This window comes from Rhinopithecus roxellana, chromosome 4 (genome assembly GCF_007565055.1).
Source record: "Rhinopithecus roxellana isolate Shanxi Qingling chromosome 4, ASM756505v1, whole genome shotgun sequence".
NCBI classification, from domain to species: Eukaryota; Metazoa; Chordata; class Mammalia; order Primates; family Cercopithecidae; genus Rhinopithecus; species Rhinopithecus roxellana.
The window spans coordinates 70,877,697-70,890,551 of record NC_044552.1 but is presented as its reverse complement, the minus strand read 5'-3'; the positions used below and the strand labels follow the sequence as shown (position 1 = coordinate 70,890,551).

Genomic DNA, 12,855 nt, shown 5'->3' with positions numbered 1-12,855 from the left:
AAACAGCATTAAGAAGAAAAATTGCAGGCTTCATGAACAATCCTTACCTGGAAATTCCCGGTGTCAACTCGGTACTGGTACATTGGATCATGTAATTCGTTAACTCTGAAAATTGACATTGTAAATAATTACAGATTAATAACTACGTTTACTTTTTATTTTATATTTTTTCTAATTGACTTTCTGGTTTTTGTACTTATTAATGTAAACTACTTTCTACCAATAGTGAAATATTTTTACAAAGCAATCCTAAATTTATGAGAAATCCTCAATTTCGTACTTCACATGGAAAAAGCATATAGTCCTACCAAATGTCCACAGGTATCAGTGTTGGAAAGTTGCAGTATGTTTTATTACACAAAGCCCCATACTATTTCTCTTACAGTTTTAAGAGCTGTTTATCCAGTCAGCTTTTTAATGGCACATATGAGTAATAGGAAATAGACAAGTAAACAAAGAGAGCAATAAAAGCAAATAGAAACTTCCATGAGATTAATTTTCAAAATAAAAATGGGTGGCTGAGACGACTGGGAATTGGGGACAGGGGACTGGAGCAGACGGGGTGACTCGCTTGTGTCACTGTGGCATGAAACTAGGCGTGCTGGGCTCCGAAGTCATACCCGGAAATGGAGCTACTCTGTCAAAATCCTACTCATGTGAACCAGGCTGCTACCACACTAGGCTTCTGCTGTGGGGCCATTTTACAGGACAAAAGCCCTCACAAAGATCCAGCGCGGGAGCCGGCATAGGGCTTGAAAGTGTGTGGACGCAGCAGAACATCGGTGGACAGTGGAGAGCCAGGAGCCACCTAAGATTCACTCCTACAACAAGGTCTCCTCTCTCCAAGGGCAAAATCAAAAAGGACATGGTCTTTTTCATTTTCCATCTCAGACCAGTAGAATTGTGGATTCTCCATAAGTCATTTAAGCAAAAACAAATGTGTCAGTTCAAGTCACACAGCTGCCCCACTTCTCCACGGTTTCCCTTTCTGCAGTTTCGGTTAATGAAGATCAACTGCAGTCAGAAAACGTTAAATGAAACATTCCAGAAAAGGGCATTTCCTAAGTTTTAAATTGCATGCCAATCTGACAGCATGATGACATCTTGCACCATCCACCCAGGGACGGCTGCCACCCCTTTGTCCCGTGTACCCCGGGGCTGCAAACGCGGCTCGCCCGTCAGCCACATCATCTGCTCCTGACACACAACCACCGACACTGTTGTGGCTGTGTGACCCTCCTGACACATCACAGGAAGCTCAGGAGCAGCCTAGCCCTATGTCACGATGCCTACACCATTCCCCTCACCTATCCCACACACAGGGACTGGGCCATCTCACATCATCATAACACAGGGTATTTTGAAAAAGAGATAGCAGGTCACACAACTTTTATTATAACATATTGTTACAGTTTTTCTATTTTATTAGTTATTATGAGCCTAACATATAATCTTTATCATAGGTATGTATGTATAGGGAAAAACATACCAGAGGGCGGGCACTGGGGAGGTTAGAGTGGTCTCATCTTGGGCAGAGGTCGGGCCGGGCAGAACCGTGTGGGTGGCCCAATGGGGCATGCATGGCAGGTGTCTGGGCCTCGGCAGCCAGGTGGGCTGTCTAGAGGCGGTCTTGAGGGGTGCGGCTGGCTCTGAGGGGCGCTTGGGCCCCTTCCAGCCCAGGGCAGCTGGGTGAGCTGCAGGAGCCCATGGGTCAGCAGCCATGTGTGAACCTTAAAGCCCCTTGTGGTCTTCTGAAGCGCTTTCACAGCTCTGGGCTTTGTACTGCAAAGTAATCAAAGCGCTTTGTAGCCCAAGAGCAGTTAGGCATCTCTGAAGTAGCCTGCGCAGACAGAAGCGTTTGGTGATCTTGGAAGCACACTGAGCTCAGACGCCACACTGAAGCCTTTCGTAAATATCGGAGCATTCTGACTTCTCCAAAGCACTTTGGCATCTCTGAAACTGTGAGAACTGTGATGGGCAGTGGGAAGAAAAGGGAAAGGGGTCCATGGTGCTGGATTTGCACGAGGTTAAGTACCACGCAGCAGCATGCGGGAAGGTGTCCTGGCAAGCGCGAAGGTGTCCTGGCAAGCGCAGCTGCCTCTGGGAGCCCGGTGATGTGGCCCCTCAGCTGGTCAGTTCAGAGCTCTGTGTTGCGTTCAGGACGCGGTGGCAGCCCCAAGCGCCTGAAAGCCCAGGAAGAGGATGATGTGGCTTGCTTCACCGAGGTTGTCCTGGGGCTCATCCCGCCACAGAAGTCACTCCTCCTCCTTGACAGAGCAGGAGCACCATCATCTTGGACAAACACCGCCACTTTCAGTTCCAGCTCCCTTTCTAACCTCACACATTTCAAGGAAATCATTTCTAACAACAAGCAGCCAGAAAGAGCAGATAGTAAAACACAGATAACACAGCTGGGCACAGAGTAAGGGGGGAAAATCTCTTGGGTAACCACCAAACATCAGTCATACCATGGGCCCTAGTAAAACAGTGGGCCCTAATAAGCACATTACTTTCCCTTTAGGTGCACTACAGGGAAACATAGGCAAGCTAAAAGCAGACTCGGGGGGTATGCCTGCAGCTGCAGGAAGATGTATGGGAACAGACACAAAATTCTCCCTCCCAGATAAGCAAGACAGAGAGACACAGAAAGATTTCCAGCCTGTGATAAGCTCTCCCACCCTGAACCCTTAAATACACTCAGCCTGTAAGAGACAGCACCGCTGACCTCACTCGGCCACAAGGCCCTCTCGGGTTTATTGTCCAAAATAAACCTGTTTTTGACTGTTGAGTCGCTTTTTGTGTTTCTTTCCTCTTTAACGCTTACATGTGGTGCTGAAACCCAGGACGGATGTTGGGGGCAGAGGCTCTCCTGCAACCCAGGAAGCACTGGGCAGCGACAGCTCATCCTGAGTTAACGCCTGGATCCTGAGAGTCTCTGGCCACACACCCCGTCTCTTCTGTTGCTTCATTTTTTGAGCGATTTGTGTGAGGAGGACAACTAATCTGAAGGGGACTGCGAAGCTTAGGCTGGGGCTACTCCCCAGTGGGCTCTCAAAACCCTCAGGTCTCAGGAATCCACCTCCAACTGCCAGCAATGGGTTATTTCGCTCCCTAACCCTTGCTCCCTCTTCCTCCCTCTTCTTTCTCTCTCCCTTTCCCTCTTCCTCACGCACTCCAGTTCGGGAGGCCCTTTGCTGATTCCAACAGGAACATCCAACATCAGACACTAATTCAGCTGACTGGTAAGATCTGCCTTCTCCTGGCTTTCTCGTGGTACCTGAGAAAGTTCAGTCTGCCATCCTGGTCCTCAGAGGACCAGTGGGACTAAGTTAGAGGACATCTTGGGGACACCCAGTTTGTTCTCAGCTTAACTGTTCTCTTTGGAAAGAAGATCCCGGGTCTCTTTTGTCTGGGGATACCTAATAAAAATAGACCCACTCAGTCTCCTCTCACCAGTCCACATGGTGCCAAACCATCCACATTTTTACGTCTCCCCTCTGGGCTGTCTCCTTCACAACCTCACCAAACTTGGCTCACAGGGAAGCCTAAAGCCAAAGTGTTTAGCTTTTATTGCAACATGGCCTGGCCCCAATACAAATGAGATAATATACAGCTGATCGCCTGAAAACGGCACCCTTTAACTTTCAGATTCTCAGGGACCTCGACAATTTTATCACAGGAATGGCAAATGGCAAGAGATTCCCTATATTCAGGCTTTCTTCTACCCTCCCTGTGTCAAGCTTGCACCCCTCATGACATCCTCCTTTTTTTTTTTTGTTTTTGAGACCGAGTCTCGGTCTGTCATCAGGCTAGAGTGCAGTGGTGCAATCTTGGCTCACTGCAACCTGTGCCTCCCAGGTTCAAGCGATTCTCCTGCCTCAGCCTCCCAAGTAGCTGGGACTACAGGCGCCTGCCACCGCGCCCAGCTAATTTTTTGTATTTTACTACAGACAGCATTTCACCATGTTGGCCAGGATGGTCTCAATCTCCTGACCTCACGATCGGCCTGCCTTGGCCTCCCAAAGTGCTGGGATTACATGTGTGAGCCACCGTGCCCAGCTGACATCCTTCTCTTTAAAAACAAAACAAATCAAAACAAAACAAAAAACCCTCCCCAGGTCTCTCCTTCCTCCAAAACCCCTTTCGACCGTGCAGAAGAACCCCCTCCACACTCAACCCCCTGCATTCCGTTCCTTGCCCATCTGAACCCCCGTCCCTCCTGCCCCAAAGTCTTTAGCCCCAAACCCCACCCCTTCTCATTTAATTTTAAAATTAAATTGGACAATTTAAGCAAATTTGTAAAAGATTGTAAAAATTAATCCTGTAAAGGAAACTGTGTGTAAACATATTTATTAAATTCAAAAGGGTATTATATGGATTTTTTTTCTACAATTACTAAAATAAAAGCACAAGGTTTTCTTAAAATGCCCAATCTACTCTTTAGCAAAACTTGTCAAGGGTCATAACAGGTTAGTAAAAACCTCACTTCATGGTCAAATTGGTTAAAATTAAATGGGACTGCTGGTTCATTCCAAGATGGCCAAATAGGAACGGGTCCAGTCCATAGCTGCCAGCGTGAGCGACGCAGAAGATGGGTGATTTCTGCATTTCCAACTGAGGTACTGGGTTCAACTCACTGGGACTTGTTGGAAAGTGTATGCAGCCCACGGAGCGTGAGCCGAAGCAAGGCAGGCCATCACCTCACCCGAGAAGTGCAAGGGGTCGGGGAATTCCATTTCCTAGCCAAGGGAAGCCATGACAGAAGGTACCTGGAAAATTGGGACACTCCTGCCCTAATACTGTACTTTCCCAACGGTCTTAGCAAACGGCACACAAGGAGATTATATCCCGTGCCTGGCTTGGCAGGTCCCACGCCCATGGAGCCTTGCTCACTGCTAGCGCAACAGTCTGAGATGGAACTGCGAGGCAGCAGCAAGCCTGGGGGAGGGAGGTCTGCCATTGCTGAGGCTTAAGTCAGTAAACAAAGCAGGCGGGAAGCTCGAACTGGGTGGAGTCCACCTCAGCTCAATGAGGCCTGCCTGCCTTTGTAGACTCCACCTCTGGGGCAGGGCATAGCTGAACAAAAGGCAGCAGAAACTTCTGCAGACTTAAACGTCCCTGTCTGACAGCTCTGAAGAAAGCAGTGTTCTCCCAGCATGGAAACTGAGACATGAGAATGGACAGACTGCCTCCTCAAGTGGGTCCCTGACCCCTGAGTAGCCTAACTGGGAGACACGTCCCAGTAGGGGCCGACTAGACACCTCACACAGCCGGGTGCCCCTCTGAGACGAAGCTTCCAGAGGAAGGATCAGGCAGTAACAGTTGCTGTTCTGCAATATTTGCTGTTCTGCAGCCTCCACTGCTGATACCCAGGCAAACAGGGTCTGGAGTGGACCTCCAGCAAACCCCAAAAGACCTGCAGCTGAGGGTCCTGCCTGTTAGAAGGAAAACTAACAAACAGAAAAGAATAGCATCAACATCAACAAAAAGGACAGTCTACACCAAAACCCCATCTGTATATCACCATCATCAAAGACAGGTAGATAAAACCACAAAGATGGGGAAACCAGAGCAGAAAAGCTGAAAATTCTAAAAACCAGAGCTGCCTCTTCTCCTCCAAAGGATCATGGCTCCTCGCCAGCAATGGAACAAAGCTGGACGGAGAATGACTTTGACAAGCTGGCAGAAGTAGGCTTCAGAAGATCAGTAATAACAAACTTCTCCAAGCTAAAGGATGATGTTCAAACCCATCGCAAAGAAGCTAAAAACCTTGAAAAAAGATTAGACAAATGGCTAACTAGAATAAACAGTGCAGTGAAGACCTTAAATGACTTGATGGAGCTGAAAACCATGGCATGAGAACTACACGATGCATGCACAAGCTTCAGTAGCTGATTCAATCAAGTGGAAGAAAAGGTATCAGTGATTGAAGATCAAATGAATGAAATGAAGTGAGAAGAGAAGTTTAGAGAAAAAAGAGTAAAAAGAAATGAACAAAGCCTCCAATAAATATGGGACTCTGTGAAAAGACCAAATCTGTATTTGATTGGTGTACATGAAAGTGAGGGGGAGAATGGAACCAAGTTGGAAAACACTCTTCAGGATATTATCCAGGAAAACTTCCCCAGTGATTGAAGATCAAATGAATGAAATGAAGTGAGAAGAGAAGTTTAGAGAAAAAAGAGTAAAAAGAAATGAACAAAGCCTCCAATAAATATGGGACTCTGTGAAAAGACCAAATCTGTATTTGATTGGTGTACATGAAAGTGAGGGGGAGAATGGAACCAAGTTGGAAAACACTCTTCAGGATATTATCCAGGAAAACTTCCCCAACCTAGCAAGGCAGGCCAACATTCAAATTCAGGAAATACAGAGAACACCACAAAGATACTCCTCAGGAAGAGCAACCGCAAGACACGTAATTGTCAGATTCACTAAGGCTGAAATGAAGGAAAAAATGTTAAGGGCAGCCACAGTGAAAGGTCGGGTTACCTACAAAGAGAAGACCATCAGACTAACAGCAGATCTCTCAGCAGAAACTCTACAAACCAGAAGAGAGCAGGGGCCAACATTCAATATTCTTAAAGAAAATAATTTTCAACCCAGAATTTCATATCCAGCCAAACTACTGCTTCGTAAGTGAAGGAGAAATAAAATCCTTTACAGACAGCAAATGCTGAGAGATTGTGTCACCACCAGGCCTGGCTTACAAGAGCTCCTAAAGGAAGCACTAAACAAAAGGAACAACCGGTACCAGCCACTGCAAAAACATGCCAAATTGTAAAGACCATCAATGCTAGGAAGAAACAGCATCAACTAACGAGCAAAATAACCAGCTAACATCATAATGACAGGATCAAATTCACACATAACAATATTAACCTTAAATGTAAACTGGGCTAAATGCCCCAATTAAAAGACACAGACTGACAAGTTGGATAAAGAGTCAAGACTCATCAGTGTGCTGTATTCAGGAGACCCATCTCACATGCAGAGACACAGATAGGCTCAAAATAAAGGGATGGAGGAAGATCTACCAAGCAAACAGAAAACAAAAAAAAGCAGAGGTTGCAATCCTAGTCTCTGATAAAACAGACTTTAAACCAACAAAGATCAAAATGGACAAAGGGCATTACATAATGGTAAAGGGATCAATGCAACAAGAAGAACTATCCTAAATATATATGCAACCAGTACAGGAGCACCCAGATTCATAAAGCAAGTTCTTAGAGACCTACAAAAAGACTTAGACTCCCACAGAATAATAATGGGAGACTTTAACACTCCACTGTCAACATTAGATCAATGAGACAGAAAGTTAACAAGGATATCCAGGACCTGAATGCTGGTCAGCTCTGCACTAAGCAGACCTAACAGACATCTACAGAACTCTCCACCGCAAATCAATGGAATATACATTCTTCTCAGCACCATGTCACACTTATTCCAAAATTGACCACATAGTTGGAAGTAAAGCACTCCTCAGCAAATGTGAAAGAACAGAAATGATAACAAACTGTCTCTCAGACCACAGCCCAATCAAATTAGAACTCAGGATTAAGAAACTCACTCAAAACCACACAACTACATGGAAACTGAACAATCTACTCCTGAGTGACTACTGGGTACATAATGAAATGAAGGCCGAAATAAAGAACCAAAAATCTAGAACCAATGAGAACAAAGACACAACATACCACCCTCTCCGGGACACATTTAAAGCAGTGTGTAGAGGGAAATTTATAGCACTAAATGCCCACGAAAGAAAGCAGGAAAGATCTAAAATTGATACCCTAACATCGCAATTAAAAGAACTAGAGAAGCAAGAGCAAACAAATTCAAAAGCTAGCAGAAGGCAAGAAATAATTAAAATCAGAGCAGAACTGAAGGAGAAAGACAAAAAAAATCCTTCAAAAAAAAAAAAAATTAATGAATCCAGGAGCTGGTTTTTTTGAAAAGATCAACAAAATAGACCGCTAGCAAGACTAATAAAGGAAAGAGAGAAGAATCATATAGACACAAAAAATAAAGGGGATATCAACACCCGACCCCACAGAAATACAAACTACCATTAGAGAATACTATGAACATCTCTATGCAAATAAACTAGAAAATCTAGAAGAAATGGATAAATTCCTGGACATACACACCCTCCCAAGACGAAACCAGGAAGAAGTTGAATCCCTGAATAGATCAGTAACAGGCTCTGAATTTGAAGCAATAATTAATAGCCTACCAACCAAAAAAGTCCAGGACCAGACGGATTCACAGCCAAATTATACCAGAGGTACAGAGGGGAACTGGTAGCATTATTTCTGAAACTATTCCAATCAACAGAAACTAAGTATACTCCTGTAGGTAAGATTTTAAAATGTTTGTTTCTCTCTGGCTAGTTCCTCTAGAATTTGAAAACTAATTATAAGTGTTCTCAAACTACAACAATATAGTTGTTTGCATCAGTGCAATAAGACTCTATTTTCTTATGTAACAGAACACAATTGGAGAAACTGGTTATTTTGCCAAGGCTTTGACTGCAATGGTGTGCTCTCCTTTAAGGAATCGAAATTGACTTAGGTAGCCAAGAAAGCCCTTGGAAACTGGTCTCATATTTTGGGTACACAGTCCCTGTACAGGGTTTCTGACCTGTGCTAAGCAAAGCATGTCACTTTCTGACAGGCCAGGAACCCCGAGTTATCTTGAAACCTCAAGAGGAAAGGAATTTGCCCAACTCATAGGTATTTAATGGTACAAATCCATGGCTGGGTTTGGCTTTGGAAAGTCTTATCTCGGATTCCTTCTATGGAAAAAATTTCCATCAAAGCGAATTTAAAAGGCATATATAGCAAATAATTACTCTTGCTGCACTGTATACAAATAATTAAGCCAAGTATAATAAAGCAAACCAGTCCTATCATGATTTGTCTTTTAATAAAAATGGGAAACTGGAGAGAGAAAATTAGGTTTCAAAAACTATAGCACACCTGTTAAATTCTAGTCTTGACTGATGTTTTTCAATTTTTATTGTTTTCTACAGTTTAAATTACATCTGCCACAGGAATCAACTCCTGCATACATCACACTCACGTCAAAGCCTGAAAAGCTGAGGAAGCAACCCCTAACAGCCCAGAGGAATGCCCTAAATATCAAAGTAAAGAAACAAGAAATCTTAAGCTGAAAATCATAAAAAGTAAGTAACTGAGTGAACATTACTCATCTGACTTAGTCTCACTCCTACCTCACCAAATACTTCTTGTCATTTCTACCTCTCCTTTTAAGCCAAATATTAAAGCTTTTTTATGGAAATTATTTACTATGCCACGGGACGCTTTACTTGACTATTTACAGTAGGACCATACGCTAGCGCCCTGAGGGTGGGATATCGGACAGACAGTCTCAATTACTGTAGCATTTTGCTTTATTACTATCCTCATAGCAAGAATAAGTAACTAACAAAAAATAACACATGGGTCTTTCCAAACGTGTGCCTCTGCTTCTCACTGGGAAAGAAATGTGGCTTCTATCTCAACCAATCAGGTTTCCTAAGAGATGCTGCTAAAAATCTCAAAGAAAGGGTTAAAAGGCTAAGCAAATACCAAAACCAGCAAATAAATTACTGGTTTGGGAACAAAAATCATTCCATGGGTCATCCCATTCCTGCGCCCTCTCCTAATAATATGCCTAGGACTAATGTTTTTACCCTGCCTAACTAACCTTTTTCAGAGATTCTTAACTGACAGGAGCATGGCTATTTCACAGACAACTACTCAAAACATCTACAGACAGCATTGCTCCTGCAGTCAATCTGAGACCAAAGGACTCTCCACCTCTCCCGCCCAGCAGGAAGTAACCAAAAAGAACACGTCGCCTCTGGTCCTTTTATAACTATAGGGGGTCTGGAATGACCGAGCAGGAGCACCATCATCTTGGATAAACGCCGCCACTTTCAGTTCCAGTTCCCTTTCTAACCTCATGCATTTCAAGGAAATCACTTCTAACAAAAAGCAGCCAGAAAGAGCAGACAGTAAAACACAGATAAGACAGCTGGGCACAGAGGGAGGGGGGAAAGTCTCTTGGGTGACCATTAAACTTCACACTCACATTTTGGGAGTGTAAATGGGCCCCATAAAAATGGGCCCCAGTAAAAAAGTGGGCCCTAATAAGCACATTCCTTTCCCTTTAGATGCGCTAAGACAGACAAGCTAAAACCAGACTAGCGGGTGGGGAGGGGTTCCCTGCAGCTGCAGAAGATGTATGGGAATAGACACAAAAACTCCCCCTCCCAGATAAGCAAGAGGAAGAGACACAGAAACATTCCAAGTCTGTGATAAGCTCTCCTGCCCTGAACCCTTAAATACTCTTAGTCTATAAGAGACAGTGCCTCTGACCTAACTCAGCCAGAAGGCCCTCTCAGGTTTACTGTCCAAAACAAACCTGTCTTTGACTGTTGAGCCGCTTTTCCTGTTTCTTTCCTCTTTAACTCTTACACTCCTCCCCCGCATTCCTCGGGCACAGGTGTGGGCGGGGCCACCACCAAAGGCTGCCTGATTCAGAGCACTGGTGGGGGGGGGGGGGATCCTTTTGTCAGGGGGAACTCTTCCACATCCTACCAATCCCTCTCTAGAAGAAATAGCTTCTCTAGAAAAGGAAGCCTGCAGTTTTAAGGTTGATTCCAAAGACAGTTGTGGTAATTCCATGAACTCTGAATTTGCAGCTGAAGCTGAGTCAGAATGACATGACTGAGAATCCCAACAAGGTCCAGAAAAGGAAGCGGGATAGACTTCGAGATCAGGGCTCCACAATGATCCACCTGAAGGCTAACCAGGACATCCAAGGGAAATCGATGCCGAAAAGGAAGGGAGAGGCTGTCACTAGTGCAAATCCAAGCATAGCAGAGTGTCCCAGTTGTGGAGAAGGACCAGCTAGGAGTGAAGGACCAGTCAGGACTGAGAAGGAACAGCCAGGAGTGTCACAGTCACCCCTGCTCAGAAGGATAAAGAGTCAATCCCAGAGGTCAGTGGAGAAGGACAACACCGTGCCAGAGATGGGCAGCTTCTATGACACGAGACAGTAGTTACAAGCTCTCAGGAGAAACCCAGTAAGGAGCCCTCTGGGGACCAAAGGACAGTCACTGACAAATGCTCTCCACCCCTAGAGTTTTTGGATGACTCCCATTTAGAAATCCAAAAGCATAAAGATAGAGGTGGTGATGGAGCACCCCTCTTCAGGAAGCAACTGGTCTGATGTGGAGATCTCCACGGTCAGATTCTCTCAGGAGGAACCCGTCTCGCTGAAACTCTCAGCCATTCCAGAGCCTTCTTTCTTCACCACTATGTCATGTACCTGTCACATCAGTACAGTAGTACTTGGCATATGTCAGCTAGTGCACCAGCAGCCCCACGCCTTCCAGCCACCTCTCTGTGGGCAGCAGCAGCAATGACACAGTACAGGCTGGGGGGAGCAGCCGGAGTGCCTGAGTGATTCTTCCCCCAACTCTGTGATGCGCTCCCACAACATCTCCTGAGATGTGGAGGCCTCAGAGGAAGGCAGCTCCTAGAATTCCCATTCATTTCACTTCTCCAGAAACTTGGGAGGAAAAGAGGTGAAGCAGAAAAGAACATTCCAAGAGGAGACGCCTCCACGTCCTTGTGGAGGACACGCATCCAGTTCCCTGTCAAAGAGCCACTGGGAGCCACGCCCAGAGCAGGGCTTCATTGATACCCATTGTCACTTGGACACGCTATCTTCCAAGTTGCCTTTCAAAGGGACCTTGACTAAGTTCAGAAGAATTTACAGCAGCTCCTTCGCTAAGGAATTTCAGGGTTGCATCTTTGACCTCTGCCATCCTCATACCCTGACAAATTGCCTGTGGGGAGAGCTGTTAAAAGAGGATGTGGTCTGGGGGGCCTCTGGCTGTCATACTCATTTTCCATGCTACTACAGCTACAGTAAGAGTCAGGAAAGAAATCTTTTACAAGCCTTAAGGCATCCCATGGCTGTGGCATTTGGAGAAATAAGCTTCGATTACTCCTTCAAGTGCACCATGCCTGTCCCAGAACATCACAAGGTATTTAAGAGACAGCCTATGCTGGCTGTGTCTCTAGAGAAGCCTTGGTGATCCACTGCCGGCAAGCTGACGAGGATCGGCTGGACACCATGAGAAAATGTGTGTCCTCTGACTACGAGATCCATAGGCATCACTTCTCTGCAGCTACCTGGCCATCGAGCCCCTGCTGAAGTACTTTCCCAATGTGGGTGGGCCTCACGGCGGTCCCGACGTACTCCTCCGCCTGGGAAGTGCTGAGGCAGATCCCACTGGAGAAAATCATCGTGGAAACGGATGCTCCCTACTTCCTCCCACGCCAGGTTCCCAAAAGCCTTTGCCAGTATGCCCACCTGGGCCTGGCCTTGCATACGGTCCCAGAGATTGCCAGAGTCAAAGATCCAGTCTCCCACACCTTGGCCATTTTGCGTGAGAACACCAGTTGCCTCTACAGTCTTTAAGCAGAGAGGATACAGTCATTGGGAGTCTCCCAGAAAAGGGCAACCAGCCACCTGACATAATATAGGCTGGCCTGAAGTATGTGTCCCAGGGAAAGGATGTGTTTGGAGGGCCGAATGGACACAGAAAACCAGGACGGGATATTTTTCCTCGAAGTGGGTCATGAGGCTTCAGCTTTTGGGTGGGGGAATGAGGAGCAAGGGGACTGCCCCTAATAGCACTGGGGTTTTGAGTCCCAGCCAAAATGCTCCAAGGCAGGAGCAAAGAAGTGTGACATGAGGGTACAACGAGTTTGCCAATCCAAATCCTGTTCTCTGCAGTCTGTGTTTTTGAGCAGCCTGTGACTAAAGTCACCC

At 45.7% G+C, this 12,855-nt stretch overlaps 1 protein-coding gene and 1 pseudogene across 1 annotated transcript in view; one reads left to right on the top strand and one right to left on the bottom strand.

Annotated features, from left to right (window-relative positions):
- Positions 1-12,855, bottom strand: part of TMEM181 (transmembrane protein 181) — a 103,556-nt gene that overhangs the window by 13,725 nt on the left and 76,976 nt on the right. Inside the window, 1 exon segment of the mRNA XM_030928794.1 lies at positions 48-105. Coding sequence (XP_030784654.1) covers positions 48-105 — 58 coding nt within the window.
- Positions 2,006-12,671, top strand: LOC104676657 (annotated as a pseudogene).